Source organism: Hemiscyllium ocellatum, chromosome 19, assembly GCF_020745735.1.
Source record: "Hemiscyllium ocellatum isolate sHemOce1 chromosome 19, sHemOce1.pat.X.cur, whole genome shotgun sequence".
Lineage (NCBI taxonomy): Eukaryota > Metazoa > Chordata > Chondrichthyes > Orectolobiformes > Hemiscylliidae > Hemiscyllium > Hemiscyllium ocellatum.
In genome coordinates, this window is record NC_083419.1 from 69,993,398 (window position 1) to 70,014,907 (window position 21,510).

Here is a 21,510-nt window from a genome sequence, read left to right on the forward strand (position 1 = left end):
TTTCACAATCTGCAGTATTTCTAATACCTCTTCCTTGTGAACCTCAATCTCTTCTAGTCTAGATGCAAGTATCTCTGTATTTTTCTCACCAACATTTTATTTTCTATAGTGAACACTGTCGAAAAATATTTATTTAGCGCTTGCCCTATCTCCTCTGACTCCACACACAGCATTTGAATCCTTGATTCAAATCCTCAAATTGCATCATGAAGAAATCTGAAAATTCTACATACGGGTGATCCTCAATTTAGGAACATCTGACTTATGAAAGCTCGTATTTATGAATGCAATCTTGTCCAGGAGTTTAATTTTAAAGACCTAATACACAAACATTTCCTGTATATACAGATGGCTGCTTCCCATTGTGTTCCGACTTGTGTACAAATCAATTTGTGAAGAGACTCCAGAACAGAATCCATCCACAACCCAGAGACTGCCTGTACTTGTGAAGTGTAGTGAGAGAGGGACTGGACTGGACTGGCAGCTTCATGTTCTGTGGTTTAGATGCTTCAGGCATGATAGAGAGGGATGTAAAAGAATTGCAGAGTCGTATTACTGACTAAGGAAAATATCACAGCCAAATTGAGCGAGGACACCTTGGAGTTCATCCAACCAGGCCATATGGATAAAGCTCAGGAATTAGAAGTATGAACCCCTTTGATGGGATTGTTCTGCAGGCCTCCCAACAGCCAGATGGTGATAGAGGGACAGATATCGACTGCTTCTGCTGATTATAGAACAATGTGAAGGCAACAGGGTTATTGTGCTGGTTGATTTTAACTTCCCCTCTATTGACTGGGACCTGTTTAGTGTCAGTGGCTTGGATGGAGGGAATTTGCTTGTTGCATCCAGGAAGTTTCTTTGAAACAATTTGTAAATAGTCCAACCAGGGAAGGGGCCATAATACTGATCCGGAATTAGGGAATAAGCCCAACTGGGTGATCGAAGTTACAGCATTTCAGAAACAATGTCCATAATTCTGTAAGGTTTATGTTACCTATGGATAAGAGTATTCCACTAAATTGGGAGAAGAATAATTACCACAATATTAGGAGAATGTGATGACTGCAGATGCTGGAGATCAGAGCTGAAAATGTGTTTCTGGAAAAGCGCAGCAGGTCAGGCAGCATCCAAGGAGCAGGAGAATCAATGTTTCGGGCATGATTCCTGAGGAAGGGTTCATGCCTGAAACGTTGATTCTCCTGCTCCTTGGATGCTGCCTGACCTGCTGCGCTTTTCCAGCAACACATTTTCAGCTCTTACCACAATATTAGGCAGGAACTGTGGAATGTAGGCTGCTTGGGGTAAATCAACATCTGGTGTGTTGGAATCTTTCAAAGGCCAATTCATTGGAATTCAGCACCAGCATTTTACCGTGAAAATGAAGGACAAGGATGAAGGATTCGGGAGTCTTGGATGACGATAGAAATTGAGAGCTTGGTCAAAAAGAAAAAGGAGACATACGTAAAGTTTAGGGAACTGAAGACAGACAGAGCACTTGAAGAGCACAAAGATAGCAGCAAAGAAACAGGGGGCTAAAAGGGACCATGATATTACCTTGGTAAACAGGATTAAGGAAAATCCCATAACACTTTATATATTTAATGAACAAGAAGGCAGCTTGGGAAAGGATAGGTCCACTCAAAGATAAAGGACGGAATTTCTGCTTGGAGCCAGAGGAATTAGGTGAGATCCTCCATGAACATGGGTGTTTCAAAAAGCATTAAGGGAGACAAGTCCCCAGGACCTGATGGTATCTATCGCAGAATGCTGAGGACAGCAGGTGAGGAAATTTCTAGGGCCTGGTAGGAAATCTTTATATCCTCTTTAGTCACAGCGGACTGGAGAATAATTGTTTAAGAAAAGCAACAGGAATAACCTTGGAAATTATAGGCCAGTCTGACTTACATCAATGGTAGAGAAATTATTGGAGAAGATTTTGAGGGACAGAATTTATTCACATTTGGAAAAATATTAATTTATTAGCAATTGGTAGCGCATGGCTTTGTGCAGGCAAAGTAGTATTTCACAAATTTGATTGGGTTTTTTGAGGGAATGATGATTGATGAGGATAGTGTGGGTAGATTCATCTGCATGGACTTAACAAGGTCCCTGATGGCAGGGTGATACAGAGGCTGAGATCACATGAAATCCATAGTGAGCTGGTAAGGTGGATACAGAACTGGCTTGGTCACCAAATGATGTTGAGGAGCTGGTGTTGGACTAGGGAGGACAAAGTTAAAAATCACCTAAGTTAGCCTGGGGAAGTTTTTTTAGAACAATAAGATGGAGCTATTTTCTGGGTCTGTAGATTGTGGAGAGCAAAGATAGCGTTTAGGAGAGTGATCTGCTCTTCCTGTCAGATGTGGGAGTTTAGATGGAGTGTTTCCATATTACTGATGATTATGTCTGCAGGAAGTGTCTTTGATTGTGAATCCTGTCAGATCACATGGATCTGTTGAAGCAGCAATTAGAGGCTATAAGGAATTTACAGGAGCTAGGGGGTGTGATGGATGGCAGTTATAGGAAAAGTCGCAGATACAGCCAGGTAGATGGGTTAACTCCAGGAAAAGTAGGAGGGGGAGGCAGGTAGTACAGGGGTCTCAAACAACTATGCTGTTTTGGAAAATGTAGGGGTGATGGACTCTCAGGGGAGTGTAGCCTGAACAGCCAAGTTTCTGGTACCAAGAATGGCTCTAACATACTGAGGAGTATGTCAGGTTCCAAGCAACTGATTGTGATAATGGACTCTCTGCTCAGAAGTACAGACAGACGTTTTTGCGGCCAGCAGTGAGAAATCCTGGTGCCAGGATCAAGGATATCTCAGAGGGTGAGGAATGTTCTCAAAGGGGAGAGGGACCAGCAGGAGGTCATTGCACACATTGGAACCATTGGAAGGGAAAAGGATGAAATTCTGAAGGAAGAATATAGAAAGTTAGGCAGGAATTTAAAAAGGAGGTCCTCGAGGGTAGTAATATCTGGATCACTCCCAGTGCTATAACCTAATGAGGGTAGGAATAGGAGGATAGAGCAGATGAGTGCATGGCTGAGGAACTGGTGCGGGGAGAAGGATTCACATTTTTGGATTATTGTAATCTCTTCTAGGGTAGAAGTGATCTGTATGAGAGGGATGGATTTTACTTGAATTGGAAGGAACTAATATACTGGCAGGGAAATTTACTGGAACTGCTCGGGAGAATTTAAACTAGTAAAATGGGGGTGGGGGGTGAGACTCAGGGAGATAGTGAGGAAAGAGATCAATCTGAGACTGGTACAGTTGGGAAAAGGAGTGAATCAAACAGTCAGGGCAGGCAGTAACAAAGCAGACAACAAGGTAGGAGTGATAAATTAAACTGCATTTATTTCAATGTAAGAGGCCTAACAGGGAAGGCAGATGAACTCAGGGCATTGTTAGAAACTTTTGACTGGGAAATTATAGCAATAACAGAAATGTGGCTCAGGGATGGACAGGTCTGGTGGCTTAATATTCCAGAATACAAATGCTACAGGAAGGACAGAAAGGGAGTCGAGAGAGGAAGGAGAATGACGTTTTTGATAACATTATGGCTACACTTAGGGAGGATATTCCTGGGAATACGCTCAGGGAAGTTATTTGTGTGCAACTGAGGAATAAGAAAGGGATGATCACCTTATTGGGATTATGTTATAGACCTCCCAGTAGTCAGCAGGAAATTACGAAACAAATTTGTAAGGAGATCTCAGTTATCTGTAAGAATAATAGGGTGGTTATGATAGGGGACTTTAACTTTCCAAACACAGGTGAAGGGAGAGGCTGAATAGGCTAGGGCTGTTTTCCCTGGAGCATTAGAGGCTGAGGGGTGACCTTATAGAGATTTCTCAAATCATGAGGGGCATGGATAGGGTGAATAGACAAGGTCTTTTCCCTAGGGTGGTGGGATGTCAGAACTAAAGATCATCAGCTTGGAGTGAGAGGGGAAAGCTAAAAAAATGGCCACAAATTCACGCAGAGGGTGGTGCATGAATGGAATGAACCGCCAGAGGAACTGGTGGAGGCTGGTACAATTACAGCATTTAAAAGTCATTTGGATGGGTATATGAATAGGAAGGGTTTGGAGGGATATGGGCCAGATGCTGGCAAACGGGACTAGATTAGGTTAGGATATCTGGTCAGCATGGACAAGTTGGATTGAGGGGCCTGTTTTTGTCATGTACATCTCTATAATTATGACTCTATGATACAAAGATTGGGGGAGCTGCAGATAGTGAGGCAGATTGCCAAAGCATCGCATCAACCGCTCTGCCCCTTTTTGTTACTTCTTCAAAAAACTCAACGAAGTTTGTGGGAAATCATGTCTCACAAACTTGATTGAGTTTTTTGAAGAAGTAACAAAGAGGATTGATGAGTGCAGAGCGGTAGATGTGATCTATATGGATTTCAGTAAGGCGTTCAACAAAGTTCCCCATGGGAGACTGGTGAGCAAGGTTAGATCTCATGGAATACAGGGAGAACTTGCCATTTGGATACAGAACTGGCTCAAAGGTAGAAGACAGAGGGTAGTGATGGAGGGTTGTTTTTCAGACTAGAGGCCTGTGACCAGTGGAGTGCCACAAGGATCGGTGCTGGGTCCACTACTTTTCATCATTTATATAATGATTTGGATATGAACATAAGAGATACAGTTAGTAAGTTTGCAGATGACACCAAAATTGGAGGTGTAGTGGACAGCAGGCAGATGAAGTTTAATTCAGATAAATGTGATGTGCTGCATTTTGAGAAAGCAAATCTTAGCAGGACTTAAACACTTAATGGTAAGATCCTAGGGAGTGATGCTGAACAAAGAGACCTTGAAGTGCAGGTTCGTAGCTCCTTGAAGTGGAGTCGCAGGGAGATAGGATAGTGAAGAAGGCGTTTGGTATTGTTTCCTTTATTGGTCAGAGTTTTGAATACAGGAGTTGGGAGGTCATGTTGTGGCTGTACAGGACATTGGTTAGGCCACTTTTGGAATATTGTGCGCAATTCTGGTCTCCTTCCTATTGGAAAGATGTTGTGAAACTTGAAAGTGTTCAGAAAAGATTTACAAAGATGTTGCCAGGGTTGGAGGATTTGAGCTATAGGGAGAGGCTGAACAGGCTGGGGCTGTTTTCACTGGAACGTCGGAGGCTGAGGGGTGACCTTATAGAGGTTTACAAAATTATGAGGGGCATGGATAGGGTAAATAGACAAGGTCTTTTCCTGGGGTGGGGGGAGTCCAGAACTAGAGGGCATAGGTTTAGAGTGAAAGGGGAAAGATATTAAAGAGACCTCAGAGGCAACGTTTTCACTCAGAGGGTGGTGTGTGTATGGAATGAGCTGCCAGAAGAAGTGGTGGAGGCTAGTACAATTGAAACATTTAAAAAGCATCTGGGTGGGTATATGAATAGGAAGGGTTTGGAGGGTTGTGGGCCGGGTGCTGCAGGTGGGACTAGATTGGGTTGGGATACCTGGTCAGCATGGATGAGTTGGACTGAAGGGTCTGTTTCCATGCTGTACATCTCTATGACTCTATGATACAGCAGGATATAGATAGACTGGAGACTTGGGCAGAGAAATTTAATCAGGACAAATGCGAGACAATGCATAATGGAAGGTCAAATGCGGGAGAGAAGTGCACAGTTAAATGGCAGAACCCTCAAAAACATTGATATATAGAGGGTTCTAGGCATACAGGTCCACAGTTCCCAAGTTGATAATGTGGTCAAGAAAGCGTATGGCATGCTTGCCTTCATCAGTTGAGATAGAGAGTTTAAAAATTGGCAATTTATATTGCAGCTGTACAGAACTTTAATTAGACCACATTAGAAATATTGTGTACAGTTCTGGTCACCACACTACCAGAATAATATGAACAGTTTACCAGAATGTTGCCTGGTTTAGAGGGTATTAGCTATGAGGAAAGATTGGACAAACTCAGTTTGTTTTCACTTGTAGGATGAGGGGCAACGTGAAGGAAGTTTACAAAATTATGAGAGGCCTGGATAGAATGGGTAGTTGGAGCCTTTCTCTGAGGATAGAAATATCAATTACTAGGCAAGACAGGTTTAAGTTTAAAGGGGGAAAAGTTTAAAGTGTATATGTGACAAGTTTTTTTACACAGAGGATGGCAAGTGCTAGGAATGCACTGCCAGAGGAAGTGGTGTCAGCAGATACAATAACAATGTTTAAGAGGCTTTTTTTCAAATAAATATTTTTATTGACAACCTTTTAAAATCTTTTACAAAACATTTATATACAAAAAAAACACCATCAAAACAGAAAAAAGGCAGTACAACAAGTTATTAATGAACGACCTGCTTTTCTACCAGAACATATCTACTTAACTTAAACTAAACTACAAACATATTAAATAAATACTAACTTCAACTAAACTCAAATAACTTAAATAATATCTCACTACTTTATTCTATCTCACTCATCACATTCCTGGGAGGACCATCTACAATACCTGTATGCTTTCTTTCTCAGTCTCCTCCTCCTGGGCCCTACAGGCACCCATATGGGATTACCACGATCCTAATTAATATTGCTGATAATTCAGCGTCAATATAATTTAAAAACGGCTACCATGTCTTGTAAAACTGTTCCGTTTTGTGGTGCATCATATTTGTGAGATAGTCTCGGAGGAGATGCTCCATCACCAGCCTACACCAACCCATAAGACCTGGTGGTTTTTCTGACATTCAATTGAGCAGAACGTTCTTCTTCACAGAGTGAGTAAGAACGTTACACAATCTCTTCCCGTGTTCTCTCAGACAGGGCAAATTTAGCAACCCCAAAAGAAGAATTAATGTTAATCCATGTTAATTTCAATCACCTTTAGCTCCCTTATTATAGCAATCCAGTATCTCTGGATCTTACACACTGCTACTGGTCATGTTGTAAGAGTGCCTATACTAATGTTACATTGGACCACCCTGATGAGACCTCTCTCATGAATTTAGGTAGCCTCTCTGGCACCATATGAATCCTGTGTATGATCTTCAATTGCATGGCCTGCGCTCTGTTACATACTGAAATTTTAAGAGGCATTTTGACAAAAACATGAATTGGCAGGAAATAGAGGGATATGGACTGCATAGAAGCAAAAAGATTTTAGCTTAGAAAAGTATAACGTATCTGTGCAGGCTTGATGGGCTGAAAAAGCTGTTCCTGTACTATACTGTTTCTGGTCTGGATTTTATTATGGACTATACAGTGCTTTCCAGATGTGTTAAATCATGTTTAATAGTCTTCCATCTTGTTATATTGAACCATTTATTTTGACACCCTGCCCCTAACTCTACTTATCCTTTGCCATTAACATGCCCCATACTCTTTAATTCCTGTGTTCTCTTGCCCTCCCCAAGGGAATGATAAGTAGTTTTGCAGATAACACGAACATTGACCTGGTAGCTGACAGTGAGGAATAAGCTCTGGTCAGGTTATAGTCTACACCCTGCAACTGGGGCCTCATGTCAAAGCATGATGAGAAATGGTCAAGCTGGTATATTGGCTTCAAGAGACGCCTGGACCTGCCTCACTAGAATAGACAAACTGAGCGGTTTTTGCAAAGTCAAGCCATTAATGGGAAAAGCAGCCAACAAAAGAGGATACATAAGGTTTTCCCAAGCTGAGAGCCATGATCCCACTATCTTTGGTTACAAGTTCCAAAAAAGCTATGGGTGCTGGTGCTGTCTGAGTGCTAACACAACATTGGGCCTGCACCATGTGATGTTGGAGGCCTGAGGGATCATTACTATTTTCACACCTTGAAATGATTGGATAGGGGGAAAAGTTTTGAGAAGCATTGAGATAGACACAGAAAAGTCTCCCCACTACCTGATGGTACAAACACAAAGGGAAATTTATGGTCTTGGGCAGGAGATATAGGGTGATATATGGAGATGATATGGTAATGACCCAGAAATATCTGGGCGGGGTGGGGGATGGCAGGAAGGAGGAGGATGTGGGGGCCTCAATGATCCACTTTCTACAGCCCCCAGGGTAGAATATTCCAAAGATTCCCCGCCATCTGAGTAACGAACTTTGTCTTCATCTCAGTCCTAAATGGCTACCTACTTACCCTGGGACCACTTCAGTTGTTCTAGATAACGCCTAACACATTCCCCCCCACACCAAACAATTGACTCCCCCTCCCACTATTCAGCACATACTTCACCATCACCATCCAGCCCTTCCGGTCAGTCCCCAACCCCTCACCGACTCACCAACCCCTCAACACCACCCCCCCCCCCCCCCCCCGCCACCAACCCCTCATCTCATCCACCACGCTTAGCAAGATAGAGCCGTGGAACCAATTCCTGGCAACAACAAAATAAAAATACCACACTTTTCAAGTTTATTTGGAATCTTTATTGCCACATCTTAAAATGAACTCTCAAATCAATCAGACTACCCCGTCACATCTTTCTGCTATCTGGTGGGTGAAGAGGGGACTCAGGTTCCCAGAGAACAAGTCAATTTGTCTTTTTCAGTTTGTGAATGTTCAATGTGTTCCATCGCTCGTGCAAAGCAAGGAGCTGATGGCTGATGCCCACTGTGACAGTGATTATTCAAGGAGCTGATGGCTGATGCCCACTGTGACAGTGATTATTCAAGGAGCTGATGGCCGATGCCCACTGTGACAGTGATTATTCAGGGCACGGTCTCAGTCTTGGCAATAAGAGCCTGTGCCCTAGGCAGCGTTTCAGGAACGTCGGGTCAGTTCCTCCAGAAACTTATATTGCACTGATTTGGTGTGCACATTCCCTCGCAATGCACCCCTTCGACACACTGATTAGCAATATCCTATCTTTGGGGCCACAGCAGCAATAGAAGGGCAGGCATAATCAATCCTGTTACACACTGGAGAGAGACTGGAAAGATTCTTCATTGTGAAAATGAGGAAAGCAGCAACATGGTTGCTACAAAAGGCAGACTTGATAATGTGCAGCATGATTTATCATCATATTTACAGGCAGTAATAAACTAACTCAGGATGCCAAATTTAAAGTGTTCAAGTGATCAAAATAAATCTCAATGACAACAATTAACAGCAGCACTAGAGTGAGAAATTACAGCTTGTCACTGTCTGGGACAGGACTGGCCAGAGTTGGACAAAGCCACGTACAATACAAAGGCTCAGAACATGAAGTAGTTAGCTGACACTCCTAGGGCCACAGTAGGTGCCATGTTAGCATTTCCTACAAAGTGCGGAGGAGCCTGTGAAGTTAATGACTCATTATCCAATACTGCAGGAGCAACAGCTTCCAATTCCAAGACTATATACCCCAAGACTTCACCCTTCTTGGCTGAAGTACACATCCACGTTCATTTGCCAATTCTTGCCTTGTTGAAGCGTGCAAACATAGTCTTCCACATCTGCTTCATGACGTTGTGGAGGTTACAGACCCATGGCAAAGCTGTTGGAGAAGCTTTAGGAAGAGAAAGCAAGAAAAATAAGACCAGTGAGAGATTCATAAGCAGGCAATTGTACTGATCAGAGTAGGTGTGAACCTCAAGACAGGCACGTCTGAGAAGATGGAGAGTAAAGAGATGGACAAAGCTCATTCCTAAATAAGAACCATGATAAATTCTTGAGGAGAACTGTGTAGGGCTACTGAGAAAAAATGGGGCGCGAGCTGACTAAACTGATGTGCCCATGGACTTGGCCTTTAGGGTACTATGTCCTGGCATTTTAAGTGCTTGTTCAGATGCTTTTTAAAAGTTGCAAGGGTACCTGCCTCCACCACCTCTCAGGAAGTACTTTACACATTTCCATCAATCTCTCGACGAAAAATAATTTTCTACCGGCCACTTATTGCTCACCTTAAACTTATGTTCTCTGGCCACATCTGCTATGGGAAAAAGATTCTCACAAAAATTTCATAATTTTGTACATCTCAATCAGATCTCCATTCAACCTCCTCTACTCCAAGGAAAACAAACCCAACTATCCAAGTCTCTCCTCATAACAGACTTTTCAGCCCAGGCAGCATCCTGGTGAATTTCTTCTGCACGTTCTCCAATGCAATCATTTCTTTCCAGGAGCATGGTGACCAGAACTGCACACAGTATTAGAATTCCTACAGTGTGGGCCCAACAAGTCTACATCGGCCCTCCAAGGAGTAACTCATCCAGACCCATTGCCCCTATACTATATTTATCCCTGACAAATGCACCTAACCTACAGATCCCTGAACACTATGGGACAATTAAGCATGGCCAATTCACCTAATCTGCATATCTTTGGACTCTGGGAGCAAATTGGAGCACCCGGAGGAAACCCAAGCAGGCACGGGGAGAATGTGCAAATTCCACACAGACAGTCATCGGAGGCTGGAATCGAACCTGAGTCGCTGGCGCTGTGAGCTACCCCAAGCTGTATTCCACCTGTTGCCTAACTAATGCTCTTAAAGTTCTGACAAAAACTTCCTTACTCCAATATTCTATGCCCAGGCTAATGAAGGCAAGCATCCCCTATGCCTTCTTCATCACCCTGTCCATCTGTGCTGACACCTTCGGCCATCTATGGACTTATATACCAAGGTCCCTTTATTACTCAGTACTCCCTAGGGACCTACCATTGTGTACACTGCTCCCTTATTTGTGAGCCTCCTAAAATGCATCACCTCACACTTACTGGGATTAAATTCTTTCAATGCTCTGTCCTATTTACCAATTGATCAATATCAGACTGTAGCCTGAGGCCACCCTCCTCTATTCTGACATCACCAATTTGTGTGTATTCTACAAACTTACTAATTATACCTTCTACATTTACATTCATGTCATTAATGTCACAAAGGGTCCCAAGCACCCTGCACTGCTAGACACAGAGTTCCAATTACAAAATCAAGCCTCCACCATCACCCCTTGCCTCCTATTTGCAAGTCAATTACAGTGGGCTCTTACCTTTTCGACTAGCCTTCCGTGTGGGACCTTGTCAAAGGTCTTACTGAAGTCCACGTAAACTCCCATCAACTGCACTACCCGATCAAAATAATTACACAATACTCCCAGCTCTGACCTAACCAATGTTTTATACATTTCCAGCATAACATCTCTGTTCTTGAACTCTATGCCTCAGCTATGCCTTTTACCTACCTGTCCTGATACTTTTATGGACCAGTATACATGTATACCAAGGCCCCTCTAATCCTCAGTACATCCCAAAGTCCTACCATTCATGATGTATTCCCTTGCCTTGTCTGTACTGCCCAAGTGCATCATCTCACATTTATACAGATTGAATTCCATTTGCCACTGAGTAGCTCATCTCTATTGTCCTGTAATCTAAGGCTTTCTTCCTTGATATTTGATTGCCCCACAATTTTCATATTATCTGTGAACTTACTGATCAATCCTCCCACATTCAAACTGAATTATTTATATTAACCACAAACAATAAAGGCCCCAACTTGGCACCCCACTGGACACAGCCTTACAGCCACAAAAACACACCTTAACCATCACCCTCTGCTTCCTTACACTCAGCCAACTGTGTATCCAATTAGCAAAATTTACATGGACTCAAACTTTCCCATCAGTTTCCAAGATCGGTCGTTATCAAAAGCCATGCTGAAGTCTAAGTAGACAATATCAAAAGCATTGTCCTTATCTATACACCTGGTCACCTCTTTGAAAAATTCATTCAAGTTGGTTAGACAAAATCATGCACACTGTCCTTAATTAACCTCTGTCTCTCCAAAATCAGAATATTTCTGTACCTCAGAATTGCTTCCAATAGTTTCCTCACCACTAGGACTAGACTGACTGAAAATTATTCCAGTGTCCTTGATATTTCCTCTTTTGCTTCACTTTCCAGCCTGGGATACATTTCATCCAGTCCTGGAAATTCCTCTACCTTTAAAGGTCTATGAAACTAAAGAATCATTATTAAAGCCATTTAGAAAAACAAGCAGCTAACTGAGCAGTCACAGGTATACTCCACTGTTTCACATTCCCAGCAACCAATCCCAGCTGTGACACTGTCAGAACACTGGAGAAACTGGCTACATGAGCAGCTAACCCGCCTTCCTCTGCCTGAGAAAAGGGGATTCTGGGTTTAGGGAAGGACATCAGTGACCTGCATGCCCTTTCTAACAGAAGTTGGGAAGACCGGAAGAAACACACTCACCTGGGTCCAGCCTGACAATCAGCAAGTAGGCCAAAAGGACAGCTAAAAACAACTTGCGAACAGGCACCAAATGCAGAAACCTCCAGGACAACATCAGCACTTGCTGCAGAGTTTTAAACAGCGAGTTGGGTACTGTGAAGAGAGGCACATAAGACATTATAGCTAGCAGCTCAATGCTGTTACAGATGTGATAGTCTGTTCAGCACTGGGTTTGATTACTTGACTCTGGAGGCAACAAAGACATGACGAAAGGTTGTAGTAACTGTTGTGTTGGGGCAGGGTCAGAGTCACGCAATGATGCAGAGGGGAAAACATTCAGAGCAGAGGCAGAGGGTGGGCTGGGACTGGCAGAGCGAAGGGGGATGCTGTTGGGGTGGGGGGGAAGGGGAGATAAGTGGGGCTTGCAGAGCTGGGAGTGTTGGCAGAGCAGATTGGGGAGCTGGGGGTGGAGAGGTCAAGGATAAGGTGGTAACAATGAGAACCGGGGAGTTGCAGGAAAGTGGTAGAGAAGGGAGGTTCAGAAGGTTCTGAGGAAGGGCTGGAAGACTGAAAACATTGTTGTTGTTTTCTCTCCATGGATGCTTTCAGACCTGCTGAGTTTCTTCACACCATTACCATCTCCAGGTGGCCTTAGTGGGGATGTAGGAACCGTCACTGTATTGCTAATCCCAGGATCCACCCCAGTGCTCTGGTTTATAGTTGAGGCACTATCAACAAATTGGAAGCTCTTCTAGTGAGTAACTCCATAAAAAGCACTCAGCATACATCAGAATCAGGGCAAAATTGTTAAGGATTTTTTAAAAAATTAACTCATGATTGTGCTCATGAGTTGGCAGTTTGTGTCTCTCTGATCTTTCAGAAATCACTAGATACACACGCTGTTCATCACTGTGGGAACTAAACCATCAAGATGCTGAACTGAATGGTTACTCCAGTTGCTCGAACACAGTTAACTAAGCAGTATTTTAATGTCTTTCAAGTCTCACATTAAACTAGGCAAGGCCCTTTTGTGGTGCAGAGCTTGAGTCCCTACCCTTGAACCAGGAGGCCTAGACTCAAGTCCCACTTGCTCCAGAGGTGTGTAATAACATCTCTGATCAGGTTGCTTAGAAAACATAAACTAAACCAGGTAGCAAGAGGATCTGGTGAACTGATTTACCTTAATAAAACACGTCCTCAAAGAATTGTGAGAAAACTACAGCATCATGAACAATAAGGATCAGCCTTTGCTTAGTATTAAGAGTCGGATACATTTATACAATTCCTCAGATGCAGGGCAAGTCAGCCCCTGCACTCCTCTGATCTACTCACTATCAATGTTAATTGATTTTATTGTCTGACAGAGACTATAGAGTTGTGTGAACCACCACATTGTCACTCACTCAGAGGAAGATTTTTTTTTCACCATCTTCTGTAACAACTACTTATTTCATTTGCAAATACAAATTGGAAAAGAAGTTCACATATTAGTTTTTTGTTTTCGAAGGATAATTTCAAAGGATGGCTGTGCGTTGTTTACTTCCTAAAAGACGCATTTGACAATTTTTATATTGTCAACTGGAATCTTTGAGGAAAGCAACACGAAGCAACCAGTAATGAGTTTTGGATCAATTTAAAGTAGCAATTTGACACTGAACAGAGAGGAACGAAAGCAGTTTGAACACAGAGCTGTGAAAACCTGTCACAAGTGAAATCACACTCTCTCTCAACCCTCACCTTTTTTCAAAAACTGATTTCCAGCACACATTCCTCCACAGAGGTTGGGTCACTTCATGTTCATGTTCACTGACAGCTCTTTATCGAGACCAAGACATTGCAAAGGGATGCTGACAACAGATTTAACAATATGGGCAAAGGAGAACAAACAGCTTTCAGAGGGCCAGTAGCTGCAGTGCTACTGGGTGAAGGTGAGCACAGAGTTACAGAGTGAGGCACAGAAAGAACCACCCGAAATATCAGGTTACCTGGATGAGTTTGCTTTCTGGAGTCTGCTCCAAGCGGGCTCCTGCTGTCCGCTGACTCCTGCTCCAGCTGCTGAGACCTCCTATTGTTTATGACTTGTAATGCTGGTCCCCTCTGCTGCTCTGTCAGCAATGCTGTACTTTGGATCAGTTCTTCTGCCTCTGTGTACAGCCCAAGTGGTAGCAGCACGTGCAACAGATATAACTCCAATACCAGCCCTGAGCCACAGCCTAGGGCACTTGGAGTAGTATAACACTTCAGCCAACTGTCCACTGCCTTCTGCACTTGGCCTGGCTCTCCAACCTTACTGTATAGAATGATGCTGCCAGACAGAGATACAGACACAAAAAAAAGCTCATTTCAGATACTGAGCTTACAGCATCAGTCATACCCTCAATATCAGGAGTCACATTCTCATAGCCCAGGAATACCTGCTCTAACATCGCATTCATCAAGCTGTCACAAAGTTTTTTCTAAAAGCTGTTCCTTGGCTCAAGGAGACTCTGTCCTTGATTTTTTTTCAGAGAGGCAATAAACCAGGCTGGGCTCCAATCAGTCTAGTTTGGTACAGAGATTAAAAGGATTTTGAGAGGCCTTTTGTTTATATGCAAACAGATGAGATTTCAGGCTATATTGGTCATGTTTTAGAAGTGACCTGTATAATGAAAGGGGAGTGGTCAGCTCTTTAGTTGAGCTCTTTTTAGTTCAGTCTTGAACTGGGAAGTTGAACAGGGAGCTGTGTGGAAACTCACTCTCTTTTCTGCCCTTCAACTTCAACCTGTAAGCATGTTCCATTTGTACTGGGTTTTAAAGGGAGTTTGCTTATTGAGACTGTTGTGTATATTCGGAACAGCATGAATAAGTCTAATTGGATAGACTGAGTTCTGTAGGAGTTCTTTATTCTGCTCTTTGTATTTCATTGTGTAATTTTGTGAATAATTTTTTTTGTCTGTTTTAAAATTTAGTAGTCAACCTAGCTATCTTACTCCAGGTAATTTTCACTGTACACTTACTACAACAAATTGCAAAGTTATGTCTAGGGCTGCCTGCTAAGAAATGTTTTGAGTGGTCTAGCCTAATCCATAACAAGAGAGAGGACCACCTGGTTCACTGAAAGAATAACAGCAGTGCAGGAAAAATCATATCTTGAACATTGTTCTCTTTACTCTGTTAAACTGAAAATAAAGCTCACTTTACATTCTTCCCAGCAAAGACTCCCAGGAAAGGGACAGCATGGTTTTAGATACAGAGTAAAGCTTGCTCTAAAAACACTCCTAGGACAAGCACAGCATGGCGTGAGATACGGAGTAAGGTTTCCACTACACTGTCTCCATCAACTACACCAAGATTGCATTGATTGGGTTGGTAATGCATCATTCTTAACTAAAATTAATTTGTTAAAAAGGATGTTGACAAATACTGATGACAAGGAGAGGGTCGGGAAATTTCTGCATTTGTCACACCATCATTCTTTTAAAACAAAAATCAGGTTACGCCATTTGGATTTAAGACCCCAGCCACATTTCAATGACTAATGAAGATAGTCATAACTGAATAGTTTTGCACAGAAAATTGTGAACGTTTTGCATAGTTTACTTGAATGACAAGTAAAAACTTTAATTGATTTTGCAATCCCAAAAACAAACAAGAGGTAGAAAGGTTCTTGGGGATATGCTGATTTTATCATATGATTGTGCCTAATTTTACTAAGTAGCTATACGTTGACTAATTTAATTATGAAAACTTTGGTTGACAGAATGCCCGGCAACTTTTAAATGGTTTGTTAAAATTAGGTGCAGTTAATACAGGTTCATTTATTCAAATAACTTTTAGCTTTTCAAAGGCAATTTTCAAATTAGCAATTTGGGGATTGGAGCAGTTCCTTGGCGGATGAGGCTGAAATGGAGAAGGCTTACTTTTAAAAAAAAATGTTGAACCATCAGGAAAACTACCGACTGTAGAAAAGGAAGCACTGCAATGTTGGCAGCTCTTTAACGCTTCAAAGTTTACGTTCAACTTGGAAACAATGAGACCGTAGTTTTAAATGGTCATAATTCATTAGCTTCTGCAGAAAATTTTGAAAATAAGATTGCAAGATTGTTTAGATGGAGCTTTGATTTGCAGCCATTTAGCAAAAAAAATTGTACATGTTTTTGGGGAAAGCAAGCATAATTGTTGCTGCGTTATTCCAAATGGAAACTGTTGTGAATTTAAGAATGTGACTAAGAAAGTTGAATGGGCATCAAGTGAGGAAAAATGAATGGCTGCGAGTTTTTTTAAAATGGCATTCCATGTTTTGAGATTGGAGGCATGTTAGAACCGTTGCTGATTTTTCATCGTTTTCAGTTTATTATTTTAAGTGTAATTTGGAGCTGTGAACAGAGAGTAGTCAATTAAAAATGACCTTTCAGCTATGAAAGCAGCTGGTGTTAAAAACAAGAGCAGCAAGTTGAGATTTCTTTGAGAGGCCAGGCCTGAAAGTTATTCACACATCCAGTTCTTGATTTAAAAATTCTACAGATGCTTCAACACCGGGCCAAGAGCATTGCATTTAACCAGGTAGCTGGTGTTTTGCATAAAGTCAGTATGTGACAACTTGTTCCAGCAAGTCTGGGAAAGACCTTTTGCTCCAGCAGATGGCAAATGTGGAATGGTAACTGAGACCCTGTGGAGCAGACTGTTTGTCTGACAGGAAGGGGCCAGAGTTTGAACTGAGTTTTGGACTGTTACTTCTGGGAGGTGGAGTTTGGTGTTGATGCTACAGCACATTGATTTGAAAGCTCCTTGCCTAATCTCCCAATATCGACTATTCAAAGTTCAGAGAACAGAAACCAAACTATGTATTACTGACTTCCTCGGAGCGAAAAGATGGCCCTGATCGACATCTTCAGAAAATCCATGAAGAACCAATTAGGTATGCCTGTGGACCAACACATTGTGGAAACTGCTCAAGGAAACAGGGCAGTTTTATTATTTTTATTTATTGCTTAACTTGTTTGTCTGTGTCTGTCTTTTGTGTGAAAGGGGCTGAAAGCAACGGATGTTAATTCAACTATTTTGTTGTTTAATTTTGCTCTGCTGAAATTATTGTATGGTTCAAAAATTGCTGAGTCTTTCATTTACAAAACTGGTGTCTCAAATCGATTATTTGCAATCTTGTGATTTGAGTTATTGTCGCATGTATGGAAATACAGTGAAAGGTATTGTTTTGCGTAAAATCCACACAAATTATACCTTACATAAGTACACCAGGGCAACAGAACAGAATGCAGAATAGAGTGTTTCAGCTACAAAGAAGGTGCAGAGAAAGATTAACAAATATATGAGAGGTCCATCCGTAAGTCTGATAACAGCAGGGAAGAAGCTGTTCTCGAAACTGTTGGTGCCTATTTTCTAACTCTTGTACCTTCTGCCTGATGGAAGAGTGTATAGCTGGGTGAGAGGGTTCTTTAATGATATTGGCTGCTGGTGGATTCACTCTCAAGAAGGCCTCTCTGGAACTGCTTATACAAGTAATCTAGTTAGAATATATTGAGGTCAATTTTGAGGGTGTTTGAAACCTTTTAATTTTAGATGTGTGCGAATTAGAAAGGCTGATTTGGTTCAGCTATCTGTCTCATGCCCTAACAAGGTACAGCGTAGGGTTTGGCACAGAGTAAAGTTCAATTCAAACAGTAACTGCCCAAATGAACCAGCTTTCTCAATTGCAAGTGAAGGTAATTTTGATGCATCATGCAGTTCCAACGTACACGAAACACTCACCACATCTGTAGGATTTTGGCAGGTATTTTCTCTGGTATGTCATAGATTTCCAGAATCCAGCCCAACACCTGGTCCCACTGGTTGAGTTCAGCCAGAGCTTGAATTCCAATAATGCACAAGGAAGATTTTGTGTCTGCAGCTAGGACAGAGCTGATCATCAGAAGATTAAAAAAAACATTCAGTGATTGCTCCATAAGATAAACACACAATGCATCAACAACCAGTGAACAGTTCCACGTGTAGCTCCGAGCAATGTCAAGTGACACTTAATAGAAACACAGAAGATAGGAGAAGGACAAGGCCATCATCAGGATCACGGCTGATCATCCAACTCAATAGATTAATCCTGTTTCTCCCCATAACCTTTGATCCCATTTGCCCAAAGTGCTATATCTAGCCGCCTCTTGAATATATTCAACATTTTGGCATCAACTACTTCCTGTGGTAATGAATTGCATAGGTTCACCACTTGTTGGGTGAAGAAATGTCTCATCTCCAGTCTAAATGGTCCACCCCGAATCCTCAGACTGTGACAGCTGGTTCTGGTCACACCCCTCATCGGGAATATCCTACCTGCATCTACCCTGTCTAGTCCTGTTAGAATTTTAGATATCTCTAGGAGATCCTCCCTCAGCAGAAACAATCCTAACAGTCAATTTCCCCTCGCATGAGACAAAAAGAAACCACAGATGCAGGAATCCAAAAGAAGACAAGCAGGAGGCTGGAAGAACACAGCAAGCCAGAGGCAGCATCAGGTGATGGAGAAGATGACGTTTCAGGTATAACCCTTCTTCTGGAAGCCAGGCAGCATCAGGTGGTGGAGAAGTCAACATTTAGTGTATAATCCTTCTTTCTACACCCGAAACATCGACTTCTCCATCTTCTGATGCTGCTTGACTTACTGTGTTCTTCCTACTACAATGGATGTTGGTTTGCTCGCTCTGAACCTCAACCTGAGCTGCCAATCTTCTCAAAACTTGCCACTACTACAACCTTTCCTGGTATGACAGTCCCGCCATCCCTGCAATCAGCCTGGTAAACCTTCGCTGCACTCCCTCGAGAGCAACAGCATCCTTCCTCAGAAAAGGAGACCAATACTGCTCTCAATATTCACGGTGTGTCCTCACCTGTATAACTGCAATAACACATCCCTGCTCCTGTACTGGAAACCTCTCACAATGACCTTCAGAGAACTGCCTACCAGCACAGCATCTCATCCCGGGGAACCCCCCCCCCCCCAGCAACCTCACCCACTCTCAGGACCCCCCCCCCAGCAACCTCACCCACTCTCAGGACCCCCCCCCCAGCAACCTCACCCACTCTCAGGACCCCCCCCCCAGCAACCTCACCCACTCTCAGGACCCCCCCATCAACCTCACCTTCTCTCAGGAACACCCCCGGGATAAATCCCATTCCCAGGGACCTCCAACCCCCCTCCTGCCCCCGGGATAAATCCCTCCCCCTGCAGGCCCCGGCCCCGGGCCCCCCGAGCCGGTTTCTAACCCGCTCCCTCTCTGTTCCAGCTCCAGGCCACGCTCACAGGCCTCCAAGGCCGCTGGGAAATCCCTCTGTAACTGCAGCCTGTGGGCAGCCCGGCAGAGCGCTGCCAGCGCGGGGCCCGCTGACCCCTCGCAGCATCTCCGCGCATCCAGGGGTCCAGGCCCGACACCGCGCATCGGGAACGGGCCTCGACAGCGAGAGCGCAGGCGCGACCATCAAACCCCGCCCACGCATCGGACCGCCCCTTCCTCGAGCCCTGCCCACACGTCACAAACCCCGCCCACACGTCACCAACCCCGCCCACGCATCGGACCGCCCCTTCCTCGAGCCCTGCCCATACGTCACAGAAACGGCGAGGCGCCCTCCGACCACGTTCCTGATATGAACTCCCACCTCTGACCTCGCACCCCGACCCCCCAAACTGCAGCTCTGAGCCAATGCAGGGCAGTGACCCTCAGCCGTGTTCACCAGTCCATGCAGTTGCCTGTCAGCAGAGTACAGTTATCAGCAGGAGAGACCAATGCAGAAGGTCAGGCACTGGCTGGGAGTGTGCCTGCTGGAACCACATCAACTCTAACTTGACAGTAAAGTAATTGCACCACATTCCCAAGGAGGAGACACATTGTGACAGCTCTCCCGTTTTGTTTTCAGTACTTAGCATTTCTGGCAGGAAATTCTGATCATAAATCCTCTAAAAACACTGAAGACCTTCACTACAACTATCCATTGTAATACAGAGCATTTGGGGAAAGGCAAACTATGTCCATTTTTCCACAGCCGTGGGTTGTTGTATTCTATGAATTGAAGTCATTGTCCCAACCTCATAGTTCCACAACCCCGCACCACCCGTTTCTACCTCCTGCCCAAAATCCACAAACTAGACTGCCCCGGCCGACCCATTGTCTCAGCCTGCTCCTGCCCCACAGAACTCATCTCTGCGTACCTCGACATGGTTCTGTCCCCTTTAGTCCAAGAACTCCCCACCTATGTTCGGGACACCACCCACGCCCTCCATCTCCTACATGATTTTCGCTTCCCCGGTCCCCAACGCCTTATCTTCACGATGGACACCCAGTCCCTGTACACCTCCATCCCCCATCACGAAGGACTCAAAGCCCTCCGCTTCTTCCTTTCCCGCCGTATCAACCAGTACCCTTCCACTGACACCCTCCTTCGACTGACTGAATTGGTCCTCACCTTGAACAACTTCTCTTTCCAATCCTCCCACTTCCTTCAAACCAAAGGAGTAGCCATGGGCACCCACATGGGCCCCAGCTATGCCTGCCTCTTTGTAGAATATGTGGAACAGTCCATCTTCCGCAACTACACTGGCACCACCCCCCACCTTTTCCTTCGCTACATCAATGACTGTATCGGCACTGCCTCGTGCTCCCACGAGGAGGTTGAAAGTTCATCCACTTTACCAACACCTTCCACCCCGACCTCAAATTTATCTGGACCGTCTCAGACTCCTCCCTCCCCTTCCTAGGCCTTTCCATTTCTATCTCGGGAGACCGAATCAACACGGATGTTTACTATAAACCGATCAACTCCCACAGCTACCTAGACTACACCTCCTCCCACTCTGTCCCCTGTAAAAACGCCATCCCATATTCCCAATTCCTTCGTCTCCGCCGCATCTGCTCCCAGGAGGACCAGTTCCAATACCGTACAGCCCAGATGGCCTCCTTCTTCAAAGACCGCAATTTCCCCCCGGACGTGATCGACGATGGCCTCCACCGCAAGTTAAGTGAGAGGTTTGGGTACCAGACCAGAAGGTGGAAAGGTGAGCTAAGTGATTGTGTGTTTACGGTAGGTAGGGTAGGCAGGAAGAAATATATCTGCCTTGGTTTGGGGAGGTGTAGGGCCCAGGGTGACTGCAGGTCATGGGAGGCAGAGTGTGGGTTTTGGGGAGGGGGCTTGTTGGGTCCGAAGGGACAAGGGCTATATAATCAGAGTTCAAGACAGAAACTGGGGCTTCAGGTCTGTGGTTGGAGGAAGAAATAGCTAGACCCTGGGATACAGGGTGTGTGTGTGTTAGGTCCTCAGCTCAAGAGAGATGATCTAACTCTGGGGATATTGGTCCAACTTTGAGGAAGAGGAGAACGTACGTGAACCTTAATGTTACAGAGTGCCCTTACAGGTAGGG

The 21,510-nt window shown here is 44.0% G+C and overlaps 1 protein-coding gene across 2 annotated transcripts; it reads right to left on the reverse strand.

Moving 5' to 3' along the window:
- Window positions 1–8,348: 8,348 nt before the first annotated feature.
- On the reverse strand, window positions 8,349–19,617 carry pex26 (peroxisomal biogenesis factor 26). Of its 2 annotated transcripts, none has more exons than XM_060840029.1 (5): window positions 19,402–19,617; window positions 17,862–18,011; window positions 14,102–14,421; window positions 12,138–12,269; window positions 8,349–9,432 (listed from the first exon to the last, which is right to left on the reverse strand). In XM_060840029.1, exons 1-5 carry the CDS (start codon window positions 19,593–19,595, stop codon window positions 9,329–9,331), a joined length of 900 nt encoding a protein of 299 aa, XP_060696012.1. In that variant the 5' UTR covers window positions 19,596–19,617; the 3' UTR covers window positions 8,349–9,328. The 2 variants fall into 2 exon arrangements, with proteins under 2 accessions (XP_060696012.1, XP_060696013.1); XM_060840030.1 differs by having other exon boundaries at window positions 19,365–19,617.
- Between the last annotated feature and the right edge of the window lie 1,893 nt (window positions 19,618–21,510).

What these genes read in the sequence shown, in the direction of transcription:
- pex26 (XM_060840029.1), bottom strand. Translation starts at nt 19,595, where the DNA reads ATGCGTGGGCGGGGTTTGATGGTCGCGCCTGCGCTCTCGCTGTCGAGG. An exon ending in CCCAGCGGCCTTGGAGGCCT is followed by an intron (nt 18,012 to 19,401) that starts GTGAGCGTGGCC and finishes TCTGATGATCAG; the next exon opens with CTCTGTCCTAGCTGCAGACA. An exon ending in GCCAAAATCCTACAGATGTG is followed by an intron (nt 14,422 to 17,861) that starts GTGAGTGTTTCG and finishes TCTGTCTGGCAG; the next exon opens with CATCATTCTATACAGTAAGG.